Here is a 25,527-nt window from a genome sequence, read left to right on the forward strand (position 1 = left end):
CAGCAAGGATAAGCATTTATCCGTAGTAGTTTTTAATTCTCTTTTTATGCTTCCGTGTATCGACTCTGCAGGTGGTGCCACCTAGGGCAGAACGCAAAGCACAGGACACATGAAATACTATCACAGATCAGGGCCTTCTTGGGAAATAACCTACTTGGGAAATAACTGATTATCTGAGACCAATGAAGGAAAAAGTTAAGTTTACTAAAATATTTCTTTATTTGAATAAGGTCAATGTCATCTTTTGAATTCCAGCTAGCATCAAATTAACAATCAGGAAAAAAAACACACGACGAAATGTCACCTAACTGAATTTAACAATGGATAGAAAACCCTTTTAAATGTTAAAAGAATATATTAAACAGGCAACATACAGATCTAAAAAGTTGCAAGTGGTGATTTTACATTAGATCTTATAAATAAAAAAATCCCCAGTATAATCATTTGTTCACTATCTCCCTGCAATGAGCACATGGACAGGAAAAAGATAATCACATCTTAATATTCACAACTGTCATTTACGTTCTTTACAAAGACTGTGTCCCTGCGATGCAGCGGGTCAGGCAATCTCTTATTCAAGTAATTTTTGTTTTCCCCAAGTTATCAAAAAGTACAACTGTCTGAGAGAAAATGTCACAAAAACCACAATCAGGAAAAGCAAACGCTCTAGCAGGCAGACGCGAAGATGGGGGTTTCCATGGCTCGACCATGATCTGAAGATGATTTGTAAGAACCGTCAACCAAAGTACCGCGAGCCACAGGCGGCAACCTGGGTTTAGTTTGTAGCTGCTGATAAACCAAGCGTTTCGGTGAAAAGAACGTTAAGTAATACGTTCTAAGTATAAAGAATCAGTGCACATTTGCTAATGTCGCTGACGATGAAAATGTTACGTTAGCTCTCAGCTCAGCTGTAAAACTACACAAACCTGTGTTTCTTTCACCCCTCCTCGTCTCAGTGGTTGTTAAACAGTAGTGCGCTCAGAGTCACCTGCCGAAAACGATTCTCTGCAGCTCCCACTGCGGAGTTCTGATGCAGGTGGTGGGGAATGGCGCTCCGGCATCTGCGTTCTTCACAAGCGCTCCAGGACTCAGAGGGCTCACAGACCTCACTCTGAGAAACACTGATGTCTCTTTACTATGTGACAGAATACCGTGCCCTCACAGTGAAAGTTCAGGCCGAATAAAACATTCAAACACTCAGAACGCAAAAGGCAGATTAAATAAGAGTATTAACCATCATACAATTGCATTTCTTTTTTAAAGTGGCAGAAGCACAAAGATTTACAGTAAAATTGTAAAATCGACTTTGTTTTAATCCAAGGCACCTGTAAAATACTTGCTGGTGTGAGAAAAGTTAAAATTCAATTCTATAAAACAGTACAGAAATGAGAGAATCCTGGCAGTGATTGATTTTCCCACATAGCAAACACCTTTTTTTAAAAAACAGAAATGAACTACTTGAAGTCAGTGACTTTGAGGAAAACAAACCAAATTTCCAACAATAATAACTTGTATGAACCGTCTTACTGAGTGATTTTTTTTTTTTAGCAAATTAAATTAGTAAGAAAGAAACAAAGATTCACGCGTATGCTCTTTTGTCCTAGCTGTCTTCACTTGCATTAGAAATGATCGCAACAATTCCTCTTGAAATTTAGCCTGGAAAATGTACACTGCATAGATCTAATATTCCTTTAAGTTCAGGCACACGTGGCTCTGCATTTTTATAATACTGGATATTCTGCAGCTTTTTCATCTCAAGAGGATTTCCAAGTCTCACAGTCTACAACTGAAACATTCTTCTGAAAGTATTAATTTTTTTTCATGGAATAAGAGTAAATTCTGTCATGATGATGTCTCTGAAATATGAATTTCAACATGTTAACACTACAAGAAAAAAAAAACCTGTGGAGCAGTTCTATGTTGAAGTGGTCCTAAGTGTGTGAGTCATCAATAGAATATTCTTGTTCAGTGTTCTGGGATAAATGCTTTGTAAAAAGCAATGCTAGGACTGTCTGCATATGCAGTACTAGTTAGCTACTGCTCTAATGCAGACTTCTTCAGAGTCTCTGTATGGGTTTTAGGCAGGCAGTCCAATCAGCAAATAACAACTCAGAGCAAATTTCTGAAAGCTGTGAAGAATTAAACAGCACTACTTTCAGTGCTATGACAAATGAAAGGCATCATTTTAGCTAGCTAGACAAGGGAATGTAAGAGTATTTTGAAGTCTACATCAGCTATGAAAACTAAATTAAATGTCATTTACAGACAGTCTCTATAATACCTAGAACTATGTACAGACTACAGCAACTCCTTCCAGCCTGACAATTCAAGGTTACGCTTACTAACACGTGCTTCACAATACCCCTAGTTCTGGCATTAAAACAAAGAAATCAGAAGTAATAACACTATTTTTCAGATTTTGCTTTCAGAAACCTTAACACTGCTGCTGCTCCTGCCTTCTCGCGACTAACACGCAGTGCCACCGACGCCACGCTGCGTGGGGCGATTCAGCCTGAAGGCAGGGGCAGGTGCTGTGGCCTTCAAGTGTCCTCAGCACGCGCCATCCGAGGTGGGTTTAGAGATACGGAGGCAGACTGAGTTTCGTAATTTTGAACTGACTCCACTGGAACACAGACATTCAAGAATATGAGCAATCATGAAATGAACACCTCACCAGGTAAAAGACCCATAAAAACCATCATCAGAGGAATGTTCCCACCTAAATGGTTTTTCAGGCAAACAGCAGCTCTTAATTCTCCCCCCAAATTTCCTTTAAAAGTGAAATATATCACTGATGATCAGAAGGGGAAAAAATGCTTTAATAAACATTCTGAATCCTATTACCCAGATCCTAACACTCAGACAAAATATTTTTTGATTTCAAAGGGAGCTGTATTAGATTTAAGGACTGCAGCACTGAGTCTTGGAACAGGAAATTCTGGCCTCTTAAAAAAAAGACCTTGGTTACAAAATAAACATGATGGGTAGCTCTCAGACCTCATACTTTGGGGGCAGGAGGGCGAGGGCATTTATGCTAAAGACAGAAACCTCCAACACTAGAGACTTACGGGCTACTTTCATAGATGGGGGTTCCCCCTTTCTGTTTTTTAACCCTCTGATTTATCAATATTCTGTGCAGTGGCTGTATTCTACTGGCCAGAAATTCACTGAAATTTAAATAGATTTATGTACTATGCACAAATTTACATGTGGTTGTCTTTAAGGTTTATTCTTAAGTCAATGTTTAAACAGTTATTTTATACAAAATAATTTAGACTAAAAAGCAATTTAAATACTTAAATTCCCTCAAAAAGACATTTTGTACATACATACATGATGTACACATGAAAATGGTGGTCAAAAGAATTTTTTGGCAGCTGCTTCTTGCTGAGTCCTAAGGAAAAAGAGAAAAAAAAAAAACACCTGTGAAGTTCTGTACACTTTACAGTGGAACGAAACAGTACTGCTTAAAATTAAAAATAACTTTTCAAGTGTGAAATACATGAAGATACACATGTCCTACACATGCATACCCACGCGAACGGAAATATTCTAGACATAACATTCGCTTTGTATGATCCTAATTTTATAGGTATTCAAAGTTCCATTACAGATAATAGATAACTTACTGAATATTTCAAATTAAACAAATACAGAAAAATGTTGGATCAAATTTCAGACACTTACCTATACATGATATAACCGATAAATAACACCGTCTGTACCACGACGAATATAACGAAGTGCACTGTAGATAAACACGATGGGAATGGTGGTAGTTCTGGGCACTTCGGTCTTTCGTTTGATGGCTATGAGGAAAAAGAAATTCTATTGTAATCGGTCAAACCACTATTTCAGAAAAGGAAATAAATGTGAAATCTTTATAAAACTCTTGGTATAAACTCTAATACTTTCATGTATTCACCCCATAAACATCTTCTTCATTTTCACAACCAAACTTTCTGAAAGAGCAGGTGACAGGGGAGGCCTCCCCTCTTGCGCCCTCCGTCACTGACCTCCCGCCGTCCGGCTCCTCCCCCATCTCAGTGACCATGAGGTCAGTGTCCCCGGGGGTCACGGAGCCCACCCCAGGACACCCCCATCATCCCGGCTGCAGTGACTACCCACGGCAGCCCCACTGCTGTCGGGGGGCTTCAAGTTCAGACAACTGAGCACGGCTGCCCAATAGAGAACGGGCCTTTCTCAGCTCTCATCCACCCCGACCTCCTAACGTTCAACATCACTGATTAGTTTTTCGGGAAAACATTTCTTTTTCCATTTACACGAGTATTCCTTCTATTATACGCAAGTATCAAAAATTAAAATCCAGGGACAAAGATTTCATCAAGGTAACCAGACAAAACTGCTTCTAAGATTAGTTGTTCTCAACACGTTCACACCTGCAGGACAAGGCTCTGCACAGGGTACGTATCACCCACAGCATTAGCCTGGCCGTTGCAACAAAAGCGGAAGCTGGGGGGAAATAACCTCAAACGGAATTTAGGAGTAGATGACAATGCTCTGGGTGGGAGGTAAAATGGTCAATGAGAAAACGACTGAACCATGTTTAAAAAACTGGAAGGGGAAGAGGCAAATGCTATAAGCGTTTGTGGATTTCACAAGGGTTTTCAAATCCAGTCAATAAGAAAAAATGTAAAAGTTCCAGAGGCCTGTTTCCTAATATTGTCTCTGATGCATGTTAAACTTCAAAAATATGCTACCTATCTTTAATATTTACTGCCTCTCTCCAAAAACGTAGGTGGCACTTACACTAAAGAAAAGAAAAGAAAAAACCCCCAAAAAGCAAAGAAAACAAAACAAAACTGAAAAAAATGAACCAAGTAAAACAGGGAAGTAGCTGGAGAAAGGAAAAACCTTGCCTAAAAACAGCTGCTATAAGTCAGCCAGTTTCAGATCTGTGCTTCCTGAACAGCCTGGAGAGACATGAAATATTCAGTGCCTGTCTGTCTCACCAACAGGTGTGTCAAGAAACACCTACCGTCTTCAAAGCTGTCTAAGGGTATCGTTACTGAAAACCAGAGACATGTTTTTTAAAAGAGAACTTGTAGAAAGAAAAAAGTCTGAGGTTGTGATGACCCCAGTAACTGGAACAGCAAATTTATCTTTTTAAACAATTCTATTCAGTAGGTGATGGAAGTGTGATGCGGAACACGTAGACATCTGGGTCATAATGGAGTCATTCTACCCCGAATAGTAAAAGTGAGCACTGGCATCAGTCTAAAAGTTAAAATATTTTGAGTAGCATGTGTTTGTCCTCGCTAAAAGCAGACCGCGGTAACTAGTCACAGGCGAGCAGGAAGGAGAGCCGACCATGCTTCGCTGTGCTAAGCTGTCGATGTCTCGCTTCACGATGTGCAGGTGCTCCTTGATGTCGTTGAAGTGCTGGGTGGTCTCGTACACGCCCGCCGCCGGCCCAGGGTGCGCGATGCCACTCACCAGTCTGACAGTTTCACTCATGGAGTTCCTGAGACAGAAAGTCGCTTTAGACAGCAGAATCACTAGCAGGATGTCACAGACGTCAAAGGGGTAGATACATTTCTACACTCAATGCAACAGATCATTTAAAAACAAAACAAAACAAGTATTTTAAAAAACTGTCCTCAAAATTGGAAAATAACTTCTAAAAACTACATTATTATGCCTTCATCTTTTACTAAAGGCTGTCTAAGCACAGAGAATACTAAATAATTTGTGTTAAAACCAATCCTACAAATGCAAGTGAAGAGGAACTAAAAGCGCCTCCTGAAGGTGGAAGAGGAGAGTGAAAACGCTCAACATTTAAAACTAAGACGACGGCATCCGGTCCCGTCACTTCATGGAAGACAGAAGGGGAAGCGGAAACAATGACAGACTTTTATTTTCTTGGGCTTCAAAATCACTGCAGATGGTGACTGCAAGCATGAAATTAAAAGACACTTGCTCCTTGGAAGGAAAGCTATGACCAACCGAGACAGTGTATTAAAAAGGAGAGACATTACTTTGCCGACAAAGGTGAGTATAGTCAAAGCTATGATTTTTCCGGCAGTCATGTACAAATGTAAGAGTTGGACCAAAAAGAAGGCTGAGCACTGAAGAATTTGAACTGTGGTATTGGAGAAGACTCTTGAGAGTCTCCTGGACAGAAAGGAGATCAAACCAGTCCATCCTAAAGGAAATCAACCCTGAATATTCACTGCAAGGACTGATGCTGAAGCTGAAACATCAATACTTTGGCCACGTGATGCGAAGAGCTGACTCATTGGAAAAGACTCTGATACTGGGAAAGATTGAAGGCGGGAGGAGGAGGGGACGACAGAGGATGAGATGGTTGGATGGCCTCACCAACTCGACCGACATGAGTCTGAGTAAACTGTACATGAGCTTCAAATACTATAAGACGAGAGGCGAAAGGAGCATTATATAAATCCATCAGTAAGTGTGTTTCTTACAGGGACATGGTTTAATAATTTGCAGTCACTTTATATGTACTTTGTGCACGCGCTAAAACTGAGCCAGTAAGTAAATACGCTGCAGATAAGAGCCAGGTCACTCCTCGCTGGAGAAAGAACGCTCAAGCAGAGAAAGCAGGGAGGCTAAAATCAGCCCTGCAGTGTTTGGTTCAGTCCAACCAAAATCCAAAGTATCTGGATAATCTCGTGGTTTCTTAATACAAAAGGGAGTATAAGGGATACAAATATACTCAAAGTATCTATCCCCAAATATATATTTATTAACCACCAAGGGAAACTGGGAAGAAACTACAATATCCAAACGACCACAGCCAACATCCCCAGGAGCAAGACATCAACACCATGGATGTGATGCACTGCTGCATCCTTGTTAGAAGTGCAGAACTTCCATCCGACCACGAGAAGTATCAGACAAACCCAAATCGAGGAACCAAACGGTCCAAAGAACTGATCAATGCTCTTGGAAACTGCCATGGTCATAAAAGACAAGGAGAGATAAACTATTTCAGACTGCAGAGGTCAAAAGAGAAATAACTAAATGCAACGTGCAATCCTGGACAGGATCTTCGAATGAAAAGACGTTGGTAGAAAACTGGTGAAATCTGAGTAGGATCGTTAGTTCAGTTAGTAGAACTGAACCAACGTCAACTTCTTTATTCTGACAATCGTACTGTGGCTACACACATGATAACATCAGGAAGTTAAGTGAGGGATACATGGGATCTATATGACGGATGTATGTCCCTTATTTTCCACAATGCCTAAGATTAGATCAAAACATTTTAAAAAATGTTATACTGATCTGGTTTCTATTTCTAAAATAATTTAACTCTTCATTTAGCATCGTACATGTTTCAATCATGAGTTCAAAAAACTTGAAGATTTTTCAAAACTACCAAACAGTACAACTGAAAGAAATACAAATTTGCAGTTAGCTTTAATTTCTAGGTGTTAAATGCTATCACCCTCTGCTTAACCTCGTTCAGTTGAATTTTCCAGTCCGGAAGAACTCACCTTAACACTCTAGTCTGCCAAGGGTTGTACTGGTTGGGACAGTTCTCTAACGTGTTAGCTTATGACACGTGGCATGCTGGCTGTTTTTCTGCTTCAGGCATTGAATGCTGTTAATCATCTAAGTGAATCCTTTTAAAAACCCTACCATTCAGTGTTACAAGGACACGGTCTCTCTCACAGTACAATACAGAGTGAAAAAGAGGCACTCACTGTAACACACTTCCTTCAGAATGGCTTCATTCCGTCACAAAGGAGTTCCTGCATCAGGTATGCTTGTCTTACAGCCCCATGATATTCCTGCATCAGGTATGCTTGTCTTACAGCCCTACGATACTACGCCCCTTATTCCTCTAGTTCTTTTCCACAGCACTGTTACGTGTTACCTACATTCTTTTTACATTTTGTTGTTTAGTTGCTAAGTCCTGTCCGCCTCTTTTGTGACCCCAAGGACTGTAGCCCGCCAGGCTCCTCTGTCCATGGGATTCTCCAGGCAAGAACACTGCAGTGGGTTGCCATTTCCTTCTCCAGGGGATCTTCCCGACCCAGGGATCAAACCTGTGTCTCCTGCACTGGCAGGCAGATTCTTTACCACTGAGCCACCTGGGAAGTTCTTATTTTACAAATGCACAAATGCTGTCAAACAACTAACATTTCCCCCCCGCTTAAAAATGCTAAAGCTTTCTCTTCTAGCTGGGAACAATGAAAAAATTTGGACCTACCCTATTTAGAAATAACCCAGAATGTGATTCTTACCCATGGAGGAATCTTGCAGTAGTGACATGCCTTCATGTCTAGAGGAGCCACGAGTTTAGGATAAAGGTGTCTCATGTACTCAGACGGGACTTTAGTGTACTTACTTCATTTCGTTTACTTGTCTCAGAATCTCATGCTGAGTGTTCACAACAGTATCCAGTTCTTGTTGAAAGGTCTGGAGGAAAAACAAAAGATGACCAGCCAGCCCGAGAGTCCCCACTCCACAGAGCACACCGCCTAACACCCAGACATGGCTCCTGCTTCCTTCCCTGCCGCAGGCACATCCACGGACCTCGCAAGCTCACCTGCCCCTGCTGCCCTGGGGCTCCAGCTCCTCTCTTAGAGATCTCCTCCGTCAGGGAAGAGACGTATCTTCTCTGTTCATCGAGAATCATATCTAACTGTCGGTTCAGCTGCTTGATTTCAAGGTGAATACGATTCTGTCCTTCGAAGACCTGTCTCAGCTCACGGTCTCCCACGCTCTCGAACATTTCATCCGCTGAAAAGGTGATCACAGATCACAAGGCATTGTTAGACTCACCCACACATATGTGGCTTTCGAATTCCTGTAAGTGACCAAAGCACCAACCTCCACTAAACGAAGGCTATTGCCAACACCGTGGCATGATCCTTCCAGTGTTACAAACGTGCATGCAATTGATTCAGTCGTGATTCAACTACTAATTGTTTTCGTCATCTCTGGTGGCTGAATATTTATAACTTAGGTCTGAATTTGTTCACCTAAAAATTATTTTCTCTTTTAAATAGACTGTGTGATTCTATTTACAGAACGAATCTATTTACAGGCTGGCAGAATGAATCTAATTTTTTAATAGGAATCAGCATAGTGGCTGTCTCTGTGGGAAGGGGGCTGACTTGATCTGGGGCAATAAAAACATTCTATACAATCATCTGAGTGATGGTTAAAATTTGTCACAATTTATCAAACTATTCTCTTAAAATCTGTGCATTTTACTCACATAAAAGACTAAGAAACAGAGTTGAAAGCAGTTTTACTTTTCCTTTTATTTCTAACCACACTGAATTCAGATACTTTTATTCAAACACTTACTACAATAAGCTTCAGGATATACTTACAAATCATATGTGATGTTTAAAACAAATCCAAGGAAAAAATAAAATTTATTTTTCATTTTATCATTAAATCTGAATAACACTGTTAATCATTTAGATTAACACACTACTTAGTTCAAAAGCCAGCCCCAGGCTTTATCAAGTGTGTGTGCTCAGTCACTAAGCCATGATGGACTCTTTCTGACCCTGTGAACTGCAGCCCACCAGGCTCCTTTGTCGATAGGATTTACCAGACAAGAAGACTAGAGCGGGTTGCCATTTCCTGCTCCAGGGGATCTTCCCCACTCAGGGATCAAACTCGAATCTCCTGCACTGGCAGGCAGATTCTTTACTGCTGAGCCATCAGGGAAGCCCTTATTACACACAGCCTTGATCATCTGTGCTGATGGGGACCTGAGATCATAAAAGTTAGCAGATCACAGAGTCATTCTACTTGGCCTTATCTTGTTCGTGACATGGAGCCCATATAAGTTCTCAGTTACACTAGCTTAAACTAGTATTTCAAAATTTTCAACGTTTAATGCCCAGAATTCTGTCTGAGTAATAAGAGGAGATAATCACTTCACATTACTCTCCCAAGTCTCGACAGTTTTCAAGTACTAGCTTTGTTATCAACTAAGGTAAGTGTGTGCCACTAAAAAGGAAAGAAACCAACCCTGGACAATTCCATCCAACAAGCATCTATGAGTCTCGACTGCTACCCCAGCACGGCTGCCGTCTGGGGGCGCAGGGACACAGGGTGCCTGTGGGGAGCCTGTGGCCCAAGGGCTCCCTGTTCGTCCCGTCACCCAGCACTCCCAGCTGCCCGCTTCTCTAACTGACACTCTTCCGGGTAAAAGCATCGATCTCCAAGCCCTTTAGAGACTGAAGACTGGTTTAAAAATCATTTCCAGGAAGTACTTGGAGTGTGACAGATAAGTGGCAAAGGTAAGACGAATGAAGCGCTGGGGACTCAAAAGGGCCGCGACCATCGCTGCACCAGAGGACGGCCCGGCTCCAACTTACTAGGGTGCCCTTGAAGGTCGGGGTGGTCCTTCTGGAATTCCTCTTTTTTTTTGTCCAGCTCTTGTTGAAAGTGCTCAAATTCCTCCTGGTACTTTTCTTTCTCTTTTTCAGAAATTTCTTTATCAACTGTAGGCTTATGTGGAGTTTAAGAATAGATCATTAAAAAAAAAAAATTAGTAAGAAAGTAATAAGCCTCGATATATGTTCCTTTTTCTCATATTAACTACTCCACCACTAGCTGAAAAGTTAATGTATTCTTGCTATTAATATTATGACAAAAAATAACAATAGCCACTACCATTTACTGAGTGCTTGCCAGAAGTGCGCTGCCTTTGATGCTTACAACGTCAAGGTGGCCAGCACAAGCGTCTCAGTTTTACTAGTGAAGGAAAGGCATGAATGGACGTTGAACAACTTGAAGAGGCCGTAACAGCTATCATTAGGAGACAAGATCTGAACCTGACTTAATCTTCTCAAGTTTTCAGCTATGAGGCAACACCAGTAAATTACAAATAAGCTTTCTGAGAAAAATAAGTATACTCACTGGCTCCTTCCCAGGCTCAGTCAATTGGAAAGTCAGAAAAGAAAGAACATCATGGTCGTCTACAAATTAAAGAAAAAAAACAAACTGAAAAAGTTCCATAGTTGATCATTTTTATGGTTGTGAATTTATAGACATCTCTTACTTTAGAATACTGAAAATTAGCTCTAATTTCATAAAGGCAATGGTGCTTTGTGAACTCAGCGACAAAAGTTCATCTGAAAGACTTACATTAGAACTAAACAAGAATTTACTTTCTTAAATCCTAAACCAGAACACTTAGCTGCATTTAACGTGTTATGGATGATTAATACCTGATAAAGGGAAGACCAAACAGACAAGTGTCAAAACAAGCACAGACTCTACTCCTGGTACCACGACCCTCCTTCATCCTTCCACAAAGCTCCGTCACGGACTGCGCCCCAGTCACATACTCCCGGCACCACGACCCTCCTTCATCCTTCCACAAAGCTCCGTCAGGGACTGCGCCCCAGTCACATACTCCTGGCACCACGACCCTCCTTCATCCTTCCACAAAGCTCCGTCACGGACTGCGTCCCAGTCACATGAGCCAGAAGCCTGTCTTCCAGGTATTTCCTGTTCCCATCTGTTTCTGAGCCTTTCTTACACTCGCCACCCTAGCCTTACTTACGTGTTTTAAACCCGACAGCGCTCTGTCCTGGCTTACTGGGAGCCCCGATTTACCTGTGTCGTCCTGGTGTTACTAACAGCACCCCCTTCACTACCAAAGCATTTCAATTAGGTAATACAGCTACTCTTCCGTACTTCTTTTGTATCTGTTTCCCTCATACAGCACATACTAGCAATTTTATTTAACCTGAACTCATTCGTTTCAAGCTGGCTGAGCTAAAAACAGCCAAGAGATCAAACTCCTTAGTGTGGAACTATCATACTCATCCTGGCTAGCCTCACACCCACAAACCAGACACGGCTCTCAACTGCGGCAATCTCTTTGCTTTCTGCTACTTTTACGGAGATCTAGATACATAGCCAGATTAAAGAGAAAACTGAAACACCACAGGGTGCTTGCTTTCTGCTACTTTTACGGAGATCTAGATACATAGCCAGATTAAAGAGAAAACTGAAACACCACAGGGTTAGGTAACGTTAGGAGAAGTCAGGCAGTGTTAATAGAGCACTGGACCCAAGGGGACAGAAACCCAGACCAACTCCTGCCTGGGTCTGATTTATTGGCCACGTGATCTTTAGAAAGCCCTTTAATCCAAGATTTGGCAAAGCCACCTAAAAATAGAGTAAATATGATCTAGCCTCTCTGTCTCCCTCCCGGTGCTGTTGAAATGAAAAATTCACATATTTGGAAATAATAAGACTATTATACAGTACAAACACAAGATGCTATTAACATCCATCAATAAATTCATTTATCACCACATATGAAAAAGATATGATGAGTACATCTTTAAAGTTCAGTCTCCAGTGATATTTCCTCAGGCTATAAATTCATTTACATGTGCTGTGACAACTCTCAGAGTCCTAAAACACTCGGCAATCAACCTTTTAAATATGTCTCCTTCACTATAAAATACCGCACCCAGACTGGTACTCTGATGGACATAATCGTGTGTAGACCCCAGCCAACTGTAAGCCTACAGGATGAGCAGCCCCAAGAGACCAAAGGCCTGGCCCCACTGATCATGGGAAGGTTGTAACTTGTCTCAAAAGGTTAAAAGTAAACAAAGCTACCCATTTCCAAAGTATAGGATTCCTAGTAAGAATCAGTTCATAACCTCTGAATGTTAGAAGACGGCGAGGCTTTACCTGCAAGACCTCCAGTGGCAGCAGATATTCCAAAATGCCCCTGGGCGGGGATGATCATATTTTCCACTTTGGCGCAAAATTCATAATCATTTTTATCTGGTGTGAAGCCGTTATTGATCATTACCTAGAAAGACACACTGCGCGTTAGAGCTTTTACAAAGACCTTGTAAAATGAATCTCATGCAGTCGGTTTACGGCGATTTGATCTTTGTACCTGGTCTAATAACTGTCAAAGGGCCATCAGCTTCAAATTGTAACGCTGTATACCTTAAACTTCTACAGTGTTGCATGTGAATTACATTTCAATAAAATTGGAAGAAAAAATAAGCACTAGAGAAAAAAAACACTTAAAGAGTTTCAGAAAGGCAGATCATCACGGAAAGAAACCTTGAACTAGTAGAAGGAGCATGCCTCTGCCAGGTAGAGGACGGGGGCGTGTCACAGCAAGCGACAGCAGATGAGGGCTGGGACCACCAAGCCACAGCGGTGTCCCAGCAAGGCTCTCTCAAATGGATTCTTCCAAACGCTGGCTCCACAGACATTCACAGACGCTAGGTGGAAAGAGCACCCCATGGTCCAGTGAGCCTAAAGAATGAGCGGCTTAACAGAGGCTTCTTTATTCCAGGACTTCCTAGAATCTTGACTCTGCTTGTATGCACAGTCCTACCAACCTCATCTGACTATGGAACTCTTCTGCGGGTATTTATGTTGCAGGATTATTATTGTTTCGGGAACTGCTGGCAGGGCTGACGGCCTCTGTGTCGGGCTGTACAGGCGGCCTCCCTGGGGATCTGTGGACTCAAGTGTGGGTCTGCACTTGCCAGGGCTGGGGGGCTGGTGCGCGTGACCAGTGGTGTCCCCAGTGAGACTGTGCAGTCTGCACAACGTGTAGCAAGCCCGTGGAACACAATCTAACTTAGTCATAGCAGGCTGGACACTTGCCTCTATTCTGAGGTCTCCAAATCAGTTTGGAATTTAAGACTGAGCCAGTACCAAGTTTCCCAAATGACTGTCTTCTTCTGAGTTTACACAAAGGCGTACAAGGCTAGCTCATGATTTAGGGAAAAGAAAAATGTAAGCAAGCTATCCTTTACTTATAAGTATTGCATGACCAGATAGATACTGACGGCATCTGTAGAAAAGCAAAGCACGATGGTAGCAGTGACCTTAGGTATTCTAACTGCCTGCTGGGTATCGTCCACCTAAATATCACCTCAAACTCAATTCGTCTACATGGCTCAGACAGTAAAGAATCTGCCTGCAGTGCAGGAGACCTGGGGTTTGATCCCTGGGTCGGGAAGATCCCCTGGAGAAGGGAATGGCTACCCACTCCAGTACTCTTGCCTGGAGAATTCCAAGGACAGAGGAGCCTGGCGGGCTACAGTCCATGGGGTCACAGAGAGTCCAACATGACTGAACAAATGCGTGACTAACACTCTCACTTTCTTCTTTCCTGTTCACTGCAGCTTCTTTACAACGGACTAGATACAGAAGCAACCGAAACACTCAACAGACGAATGGATAAAGATGTGGTACGTGTGAATCATACCAGAGAATACCGCGCAGCCATAAGAAAGAATGAAATCTTGCCACCTGCCACACCATGGATGGGCCTAGAGGGCGTCATGCAGGCAAACCAGACACAGACAAGGACTTATGATTTCACAGAACAAAACAGAAGCAGAGCTACAGGCGCACAGAACAAACAGGCGGCTGCCAGAGCGGAGGGGACTGGGGAGGAGAGGAACAGGGCAGGAGATTAAGAGGCAGAGCCTCTAGTTGCCAAACAGTCACAGGTGTGAGACAGAGCGGGGAGACAGCCAGGATCACCAGGCCCCTGCGTACTGCGCCAGGCAACCAGGCTTCCCTCGGCCACCATTCTGAAATGTACAGAAAGGCGAACCACTGTGCTGTATACCAGAGGCTGACACAGTGTTTGTTGTAGGTCAATTTTACCCGAAAAACAAACTCACTCACAGCGTTGGATTTTCGGAAACCAGAGGCAGGGGGTGGGGGTGGAGAACTGGACCAAGACAGTCAAAAAAGATCACCTCCCAGTTATAAGACAAATGTGCACTAAGGGTGCGATGTGCAACACGGAAGCACGGTGAACAGGCTGACGTCGCACCTCACAGCGGTCAGAAGGGGAATACGAAGCAGTCAGCGCAAAGACTCTTCTGACACTACTACTTAATTTTTTTTAACACGTGCAGTTTTATCTCAGTCTGGAAATCATGCACGAAATAGGATCTAATAAAAAATTTTAACGTAACAAAAAAATGAACACTCTCAGGCTGAACCCTTCCAGGAAAACATTTTTTTCTATTGTGCTTCATTTTCTATCTGCATGAGACGATGGATGTTCACTGAACTTATTGCACCCATCGGTTCGTGGTGTGTGAGTCAAATCATGCTGCACACTCCAAACTCCTACCATGCTGTGTGTCAATTCCATCTCAACGAAACTGGGAGGAAAAAAGGGAGAAACCGCACGTAAAGGACCAAGTCACACAGATGCAGCCCTCTAAGAGTCAGTCTCAACCTTCCCGCTTCTTGTTTCTCTCACGAACACCATTAGAAGACCACCGCTGCCTCGGTCATCGTCCTGAACTGGAACCCGCTCACTCCACTCTCCTGCTCCTTACAGGATACACTACACCAGGCGGCTGAGGCTCACTACTGCCAAGCTTCCTACCTCACCTTCCACGGCTCCTCTCTCCCCCAGCCATACCAACCACTGGCCTTTCTCCAATCTTTCAACAGTTCTGAGGCCCGTGTCCTCGGCCTGGAATCTGCACCCGATCTGGGAGGCTTCTCCTCCTCCTTCAGGGTGCAGCTCAACTGAGAAACTATTGCTGACCTTTACCTCCCTCCTGGCAGAGTTACAGGCTTCTGGCCTCTGGGTCCCTAATGGTATCCGTGTTGTAGCATTTATCACGCAGCATGGTGTTACCTACGGTTGCCTCCATGAGACACGCTCTTTGCAGACAATGGCCTTTGTCTCACTCCCGTTCTCGAGGCGCAGAGCAGCACGCCTGAACATTCACTCACTATATGCAAACCTACCATCAAGTCTGACAGCACACCACGCGTGCCAACACGAGACACGAGAACCACGTCGTGAAGCCACTTCTGTTCTCACAGAGCAGCGCTGATGAGGATGTGAATACGCAGTTAGATGCACTGAGTCTCCACCAGAACGAGGAGCACGCTAGAGTACGAAGAGTACAGAAGAGACACGCTGGAGCGCTGCTCACTGGACTGCCTCTAAGAGCTGGTCACTTACCGTCAATGTTTTCTGGTAATACGTAATCTTTGCCCGGACAGGATAGGGTTTATTACGGAAGTCCCTCTGGCAACTTGATAAAGCTTGATTAGCACCATCACTATAGCGTGAGGGAAAGGAAGACAAGAAATTTAGGGAAGTTTCTTGGTATTTTAAAAACTCACTATTTAAAACAATTAATTTCCAGAAAGACCAAAACCCATATCAAGTTATGACAAAGTTTGGGATATCTGACACTATCTATGCAGAAGACACCAAGTTCACACGTGAGTTCTCCCTGCGACTCGGGTCAGGAGTCTGGACGAGGAGTCGATGTTAGCATGGCTGCCGGCAAGGGGACAGTGATTCTCTTCCTCAGCAGAGTCAGAGTCACATACGGAGCTTTAAAAAAATGCAGGCTCCTCAACTCTGCCCTCAATCAGCTGAAGCAGAATCACCAGGGAGAGGCCTTGGACCTCTAGTTCAAATCGCTCAACAGGTGGTCATGAGGAATTACCAGAGTTAAACATCATTAAGGCAGGAAAGTAATTTTTCTTGCATTTTACAGACTGGCTGAAAGGTAATTCCCCCACAACCATGTGAAAATTAAAAATGTACATGCCCAATTCACACACATTATAAATACACTAAACTCTCAGAAGCTTTGTAACCCACTGAAAATTTTTCAATACAGCAATACCAGGACTGAACAAAGAGGCATAAATTGCTTAGTCATTAGGTTGGTTAAGGCTCCAAACTTTATTTTTTAAAGATCCCTTTGAATAAAGATGAAAAAACATGGCTATTGCATCACTGACAGCCAGGAATGTTTCATAAATCTTTGAAGGTATTATACAATTTCAGGTTAACGACAACACATTTTTATGTTTGAAATCGAGGTGGTCCACAGAAGGAACTTTACAACAAAATCAAAGTAAAATAAGACCTTCCCATTAAGTTACAAAAAACACCTCAAGAAAAAATAACCTTTTTCATTTAGAAAATGTTCAGATTTGAAACAAAATATTTTATAAGGTTTCCAAAAGGAAACTAAAAATTGGAATACTGTAAAAAAAAATACACTTACTTTTGATGGTCATAATGGATTTGTCCATTGTTGCCTATAATCACTATTGCAGGATTATTTTTCTAAAAATAAGGAGAATGTATTTGTTTTAAAGCCTTAAATTAAAGAAGTATAGACTATTTTGGGTGTGCTGCAAGCTCTCTAACACCTCTAAAATCCTAGGATACTGTGAGCATGGAACTAGTGTGGGATTTAAGGGAACTTAGTAACAGGAGAATTAACACGGCCCCAGCACCGGAGGAGTTCATTGTTAAGGCTCTCCTTTAAATGGCTAATAATGACCTCTGATAATCAACACACCAGCAGCAGAAACAATGATCACGGTCTTCGGGCTGCTAAGGCACAAGTTAATGTTTCCAGTTCATAGGTACATTTTGTCCTTAACTGTTTTAGAGAAATCAGGCTGATCAAAAACAGTGATTGCTGCTGCTGCTGCTGCTGCTAAGTCGCTTCAGTCAATGTCTGACTCTGTGCGACCCCACAGACGGCAGCCCACCAGGCTCCCCTGTCCCCGGGATTCTCCAGGCAAGAACACTGGAGTGGGTTGCCATTTCCTTCTCCAATGCATGGAAGTGAGAAGTGAAAGTGAAGTCGCTCAGTTATGTCCAACTCTCAGCGACCCCATAGACTGCAGCCTACCAGGCTCCTCCATCCATGGGATTTTCCAGGCAAGAGTGCTGGAGTGGGGTGCCATTGCCTTCTCCAAAAAACAGTGATTACCATGTATAAAAAGGTATCAGTAAGCGAGCTAACAGTGGCAATGCACACGCTTTCACAAAAAAGCACTAACAGTCTGAAACACTGCTGGCCTTACCGCCTACGTCTCAACTACCCAGGCTGATCCTCAAAACTATTAAGCATAAACAGGGGCCTGGGGAGGTGGGTCCTGAAAAGTTCTCAGACTTAAGGTTCTGTTGTTACCTCAAGTTGGAATAAGAAAAATCATGAACTTCTATCTTTCCATTTATAAATTCCCAGCTACATAAAGATTCATCATCATGCTTAAAATATAGTTTAGGGAGTCCTCTACTACAAAGCTGACCAAAGTGTCAAATAAACTATATTGTTCACAGACTAACTTTGTTAGCAAATACATTTAAAGTGGGTTAACAGTCCTGAAAACAACCATACCTTTCCATCATTGTCAAAAGAATCAAAAAATATTCCAACACCATTCCACATATCAGCTGATCCAAACACAGGCCCCTCCAAGCCTTGATTCTCCGTATACCAAACTGCCTGTAAATATGTAACAGGGAACCTTTAGAGACTAGCAGTATATGGCACTGTGTAAATTTCCAAGTTACAGAAATTCCCATACCAGGCCATCCGCTCCAATGCGACTTCTTCCAGTCACTCGAAACGTCACCTCCAGTTCCCAGTTCTCAAAGGCTGCTTTTGTCTTTGTCCACACTGATCCTCTTTGGCTTTTTAAAGATGGTGCTATTCGGATTTGATCCGAACTTGGAATAGCATCTAGAATAGCAATCAGGGAAGAAAAGCTTTAAGTTATAATTAGATAAAACTCAATGAATCATCAACAAACTGTTATATATACCTAAAGAGATCTAACTTTAATTCAGTTGCCTGTAGAGTAATTTTATTAGGGAAAAATTCCATGATGACAATTTCAACTTTTAAATTTTAGGGGTTTTTTAATACTCCTCTATCTTTGAAAAGTGTGATATCTCTGCAAAAAACAAACAAATAAACCTTAAAGCTGCAACTAACCACTAAAAATTCAAGGGGTAGGAGGGAAGAAATTATAGCTTGAAAGGCAAATCAACTATTTGATTCTTATGATAATCTTTTTCAAATAACTCAGAAATGTGTATATTTTCTTTTCTAAAACTTTGGTGTATTTTTACCAGTGTACAAACGTTAGAAAGCTCCAACAGTGTGAAAAGAACATACCACTAGGAATCAAGAGACCTATTCCTAGTCTCACTTCAGCTGTGTGCCTTTGAGCAAAGAATTCTCTTCCTCTCGGGCTCACCATATATTCACTGTAAATGAAGGGGCTGGGCTCAATCATTTATATACACCCCAAAAGTTACATGCAAAATTCTGAGCATGTATGCTTTGTTCTGGAGAGAGGGTCAACTGAATTTCCAGTCAACAGACAGTTCTTCAGCATCAGGAGATTTTCAGCAAGAACAGAGACCCCCAACACAATGGTCTCTATCTCTATCCACTTACTAGCTGTTTGCTCATAGGCAAGTTACTCCATTTCTCTAACTTTACAGGCATGTAAGTGCTTATACAAGTGCATATAAATATTTCAATAAATGTTAGCTATTCCTATTACTGGACTGTGCTCAGTCATTCAGTTGTGTCTCTTTGCTACCCCATGGACTATAGCCCACCAGGCTCCTCGGTCCATGGAATTTTCCAGGCAAGAATACTGGAGTGGGTTGCCATTTTCTACTCCGGGGGATCTTCTCCATTCAGGGATCAAACACATGTCTCTTGCATCTCCTGCACTGGCAGGTGGATTCTTTACCACTGCGTCACCTTATTGGACTAGGTAATTATTAAAGCACCTATCAGTCTAACTCTGGACAACTGGAGCACACCTTCTCGGATATTAACCAGTTCTGACGTTCTAACATCCACGCTGGGACATAACCGTACTGTCTCTTTACAGGTAGGAAAGCTGACAGGAAAGACAAGCTGAGACCCTTTGAAAGTTTAGCCGCCATCTGCCACCATCACCTGCAGAACGTAAAGGTCTGGGCAGTCCTCTTGGAAGCGGCACCGGACAGAGAACCAGAAGAGCCGGATTTGAGTCCTACCCGACCGACATTAGCTACATAACCTTTGCCAAGAAGTTTTACACTTCTGAATATTAGGTTTTTCACCTATGAAACAGCCAGCACCTGCCTGACCTACTAGGGATCTAATCAGAGCATGAAGAAGGTGAAAGAGCTCTTGGAGCTTGAAAGGCTGATGACCTGCTGTTATCATTTTTGCCCTTATGGACCCGAGGATATGTACTGACAGTGCAAAGGACATTAGAGTTAAGAAAGAGGGACACCACAGATTTGGTCTTAATTTGGGGATGATGTAAGGGGGATTTGTTAGGATTAAATAAATTAAATCTTAACTTTCTCTACTGAAAAAAATGTTTCAAATAATGGATCTCAGGGCAAAATGAAAAGGGAAAAAATGATCAATGGAGTTAAGGAAAGCTGTCAGATGGCAAAAATTACAGTGATAATGAAAGCAAGAGATACCCAGAGCGGTGATTCCCAGAGTCAACAGAAAAGTCACTGCTAAAATTCTAAACTCCTTATTTCAAATTCAATCTACTCATACAACTTTCATTCGCCCAGGTACGCTGCGTGACACTTCTGTAGCAGAAAAGCTTAGTTGGTTATAGGTTCTGTAAAGAAAGTCAATGTAACTAATTTAAGCAGTTGATTAACATTCCTAATTGGCTGATGTATGTGGTGTGAGTGCAAGAAAAAGCGAGAACAAGAAGACGATGGAGAAATGCAGAAGTGAAAAACGTCAACACGTTTATCACCACTACTGAAAAACTCAGCATCATTTCAAGAAGAACAAAAATCCCCCACACTTGTGTTTGGGACGCCTGCGCCAGCTCCGTGTTACTAAGAACAAGGCTACCTTGATACGAAATGCCCAGCGATAGGCTTTTGAGAAGCGGGTACACAGTAAACGTCTGCGGAGTAACAGAATAATTGCACTCTCCTCGACATACTTAATGACTTGGTCATTAAGCCTAATTGAAATTTCTACCTTTTAATTACACATTAATTTCAAGGAAATAGCTCTTCCTAAAAGTGTGCTTTGTAAAGCAGCGATTACTTTCTAGAAATGAAACATCTTGTTTCAAGCCCTGGACAATCTAAAAGAATGTATACAAACCTTACATGAATGACTGCTCACGACACTCAAAGATGGAATTCAAAGTGCCAGTGCTTCTCACCCCATAGAAAGGCATTTGCCACTCGTTTCAAAGGTTGCATCTGATGGTCACTGAGCAGTTTACAGACGCCAGCTGCCACGTTTTAGGCAGCCGTGACACATCAGCACTCTCACAGATAGGTTTTCTCTCACGTACGTAAGCAGGGAGCAAGGCTCTCTTAGCACGGACGGGGCTTAACAGTGCCACATACACAAAATGAATAAAACACTGAGCACAGGTTATTTCAATCACGCACTCAAAAAAAAAAGTAAAAATGCAACAGCTGTACACGGTGCTAGTTTTTAGACTCAAGTTCTCAATCAATACCTCGCATCCCTTCTTCTTATGAAGCAACAAGCCTAACTATAAGTGACATATGTGTTAATACAACAGAAAAGATCAAAGACCACAGGACGTCCCTGAGAAAGGCAAATTTAAGAGAAGCATGTCCTCTGACATGAAGACTCCGAGATGGCTCTAAAGCCAACACGGGCCATCCCTGCAGCCGTCAGGGGACACCGGACACTCAAGTGGAGTATCAACCGCGGCCGACCCCGTGGGGGAGCAGGGGAGGGCCGAGGGGCGGCGGGGGCGCAGGTCCAGGCTGGGGCCGATCGGGGCGGGGGGACAGGGGCGCGGGACGTCTCCCAGGAGCCGCGGCGCTGGGGTGAAACGCGACGCCTCGAAGCGAGCTCAAGTGAGCGCAGTAAGAAAGGAAGAGCCCGAGACCGAACACAACGAGCGGGGGGCATCGGAAGGGAGCGCCGCAGGAGGGTGAGGAGGGGAGGGGAGGGGGGAGGGGGTGCGGACGGGGGCCCGCGGATCGGGGCTGACCCACGCGCCCGGGGCGCGGAGGGAGCGGAGGGGCCCCAGCCGGCCGCCCGCCCTCCCGGCTCACTGCCCGCCCCGCTTACTGCCCGCGTGGGCCCAGAAGGGCACGCTCCCGTCGCTCTGCACCAGGTGCGGCCCCTTGAAGCTGTACTTGTACTCGAAGCGGCGGTGCGGCGGAGCGGACGGGATGTCCGTGGCGCCCGCCGCCCCGGGGCTGCCTCCCGGGCCGTCGCCGCCCGCGGAACGGCAGACACACAGCAGCAGAGCGCAGAGCAACGGCCGCATCGCGGCCCGGGGACCCCGCCGCCTGGACCCCGCCATCTTGGACTCTGGGAGACGGCGGCCGGCGCGAGCGGGCGGGGCGGGCGCCGCGGACGGCCAACAGGGCGCTCGCTGATTGGCGGAGCCCCGGGGGCAAGGGTGAGCCCCGCCCCGCCTCCGCGATCCGGGAGGCCGCCGGACGCCGAGCATCGGTGGGCGGGGCCGTGGGGCGGGGGCGGGGCCAAGGGAGGGTGCAGGGCCACAGGGAGGGGGCGGGCCCACAGGGAAGGGCGGGGCCGCGGGGAGGGGGCGGGACCAGAGGTAAGGTGCAGGTCCGCTGGATGGGGAGGGGCCACGAGGAGGGGGCGGGACCACGGGAAGGGGCGGGACTACGGGGGGGCGGGGCCGGGCGGCGAGGTCAGAGCACACGTTTCTGGTCTTCTAGGGCGGGAAAGGGACGCCAGCAGTTTCTTACCGCGTGCCGTGCAGGGTTGTAGGTGCAGACCCGAAGCCTACCTGTGAGACTCTGCCTCCTGCCGGTAGAATTCTGGAGCCCTGACACCTGTGGAACCTACAGCATCAATCCCCGCCTCCGTCCCCCACCCCACTCCCGGCCATACTAACAGCGTTAGTTAGGAGAAAGGCCTTCCTTTTGATGTGACACCAATTGCACAGCTCCTGGTGTTCAGCACGTGAACTTCGCAGAAACAGGTCTTTCCGGCAGCAAGGCATAATCGCGAGTATTACTGGTCCTAACCCACTGAGCTCCACCAGCCCGTGTTAGGGCATATCAAACCGGCAACCAGCAATCCACGGGCCTGGAGAGACCTAGGATCTTTTGGTTGGTGTTGATTCAGGCCTCAATTTATCGCTCATCCTTTACCTTTCTCAAAATCTAATTCCATAAGCTTTCCAAATTTTGAAACCGTAGCAATAATGCATTCAAATAAAACCGAGTGTATGATAGGAGGGATTACGAGCTGCGAAGGGAGGGAGCCACATAAACCGGACATTTGAGATAGTATTGGTCTTTATGAGTCAACAAGTAAGTTCTGCATTTTAAAGGAGAATCTTGGGTCTTCCCTGGTAGCTCAGTGGTAACGAATCCGCGTGCAAATGCAGGACACACAGGTTCGATCCCTGCTCTGTGAAAACTGCACATGCTGCAGGAAAACTAAGCCCCTACACTGCAACTACTGCGCCTGAGCGGGTGCCCTGCGGCCCAGGAGGAAGAGCAGCCGCCATCCAAGCCAGTGCAGCACGACTAGAGAGGCGCTCCTGCTGATCGCAACTAGAGAGAAGCCCCTGCAGCAGGGAAGACCCGGCGCAGTCAAACATAAATACATAAAATAAAGGGGAACCTTCTTTTCCTTATCTCGAAAAAATATTGTCAAGATACTGACGATCATCCAGAGTTTTGTTTTTCATAAATGTGTCTTAATGAATTTTTAAAAAATCTGAACAAGCAGTGTGATTTTTTGTTTGTTTGTTTTTCTCCATCTAAACAACAGACATTTATTTCTCAGTTGTGGAGGCTGGGGATTCCAAGGTCAAGGTGCTTCTGATTCGGGTCTGAGGGCACCTGCTTCCTGGTTCATGGAAGGTGAGAATAAGCAGTAGGATTTAAATAGTTTATTTCATGAGCTCTAAATGTGGCCTGTGAGTACCACCGGGCCCTTGGAACTACATGACCACAATATTTTATCTTTCATTGACCTTCCAACTTATCTCCAGATTCATGGCCCATTCTTATTAAATCTCTTTTGCTCAATCAAATCAAATCTTTAAGTTGAGTATGAACTTACAGTTCTCCACTCTTCAGTTTCCAGATGTAACTAAAGGAAAGTACATTCTCACTACCACCTCAGCAACCGCCAGAACAAACACTACCTGTCTGTATAGTATGTGTGGGTCATTGCGCCAGGCTCTCCAGGCTTTTCAGTTCATAGATTAATCATTTTATCTTCAATTCGTTCGTCTCTGTGGGAACAAACTCTATGTCTTTCATAAAGAATCAATCAGTATTTGTTAAAGAAACGTTGATGTTACTCTTTATGGCAAAGCCTTGAGGAATACTTGCTATATGCCAGAAATTGCACTGAGGGGTCTGTACATATTATTTATTTTATTTAAAAATGTTTGTTGAAGTACAGTTATGTACAATAGTATATAAGTTGCAGGTGTACAATAGAGTGATTCACAATTTTTAAAGATTAGGCTTCATTTATAGTTGTTGTAAGTATATAACTGAATATATAAGTGTTGATTATATTCCTGTGTTAAACAATACATCATTGTAGCTTATCTTATATAGCATGTTAGCTTATTGAAATATTTGTTTCTCCAGCCTGCTGGGTATCAATGAGAGGTAGGTAGAAATATTTAAGGAAGGAGTCACTTACCAAATAAAAAGTTACAACCTCATGTGATAAAGGCTCTGCTTTTCCGTTTTTGTCCTTCTTTCCGCCTGAAACATGCGTGCAGTGTGGGGGCAGCAGCCATCTTGTGGCCGCTAAGAATGATGCCCAGGGAGTTAGAGGTGCCCTGTCTTTAACAATTTTCATGAGCCCCTCTGGCAGGAGATGTCTGCCTGTTTCCAGTCTTCTATCTTCAGAGAAAAGATTCCCTCCTTTAAGCCGCTGTTTCCGGTTTTGTTACCTGCAGTCCTGCTAACACAGTGCACGTGCATTGAGAGCTACTGTGTATCAGGCGCCGCTCTGGGTGGTAAGCGTGGCTGCAGCCGTGTGCTGTCCTCAGTGCTGTCTGACTCTCTGCGACCCCACGGACTGAAGCCCACCAGGCTCCTCCGTCTCTAGGATTTTCCAGGCAAGAATACTGGAGTGGGTTGCCATTTTCTCCTTCAGGAGAGCTTCCCGACCCAGGGTTCAAACCCACGGCCCCTATGTCTCCTGCACTGGCGGGCAGATTCTTTACCGTCTGAGCCGCCTGGGAATTAACGCAGCGTTTTCATTTACTCTCCTCTACCTGTTTCATGTCTAAGAAACAGTTCTCTTTTTCAACTTCAGTAACTATCTTCCCTGAAATAACATATTGGACATCTTAAAAGCTCTTCTCCAAATTTTCATCAATTGTAAATCAGTGATGACAAAGGCTTTGGAGTCAACCAGCTAGGGGTGACTGCTGGCCTTCCCAGTGCGTGGGATGGTTAGCCTCTCTGAAGCTTGGATTCCTCATCTAGATAGGGAGATTAATAATAGTACCTCTGCCGTTTTAGATTTTACATTTTGGAATGAATTTAGTACCTGGAACCCGTAAGCTCTCAGTAAACATGAGCTATTCTGGTAACATCTTTTCCCTCCTCCACTAACAGCAAAGAGAAGCCTAACTCAGTCCCATCAAATCAGTCTCATCACAGTTGCATTCATCAGGACACACAGTGCATCTCTTCTTCCCAGCTCTTATTTTCTTAAGAAAATGCACCCAAGTGCAGTCAGATTTGAACAGTGAACGCTG

The 25,527-nt window shown here is 44.0% G+C and overlaps 1 protein-coding gene across 1 annotated transcript; it reads right to left on the minus strand.

The window, feature by feature from the left end:
* Positions 1-195: 195 nt before the first annotated feature.
* On the minus strand, positions 196-22,138 carry LMAN1 (lectin, mannose binding 1). Its single transcript, XM_027526388.1, has 13 exons — positions 21,876-22,138; positions 18,352-18,506; positions 18,162-18,269; positions 17,031-17,092; positions 15,965-16,064; positions 12,679-12,802; positions 10,882-10,940; positions 10,338-10,470; positions 8,543-8,736; positions 8,342-8,412; positions 5,332-5,485; positions 3,688-3,809; positions 196-3,394 (listed from the first exon to the last, which is right to left on the minus strand). The coding sequence occupies exons 1-13, from the start codon at positions 22,111-22,113 to the stop codon at positions 3,358-3,360; spliced, it is 1,557 nt and encodes a 518-aa protein (XP_027382189.1). The 5' UTR covers positions 22,114-22,138; the 3' UTR covers positions 196-3,357.
* Positions 22,139-25,527: the final 3,389 nt, after the last annotated feature.

This window comes from Bos indicus x Bos taurus, chromosome 24 (assembly GCF_003369695.1).
Source record: "Bos indicus x Bos taurus breed Angus x Brahman F1 hybrid chromosome 24, Bos_hybrid_MaternalHap_v2.0, whole genome shotgun sequence".
NCBI classification, from domain to species: domain Eukaryota; kingdom Metazoa; phylum Chordata; class Mammalia; order Artiodactyla; family Bovidae; genus Bos; species Bos indicus x Bos taurus.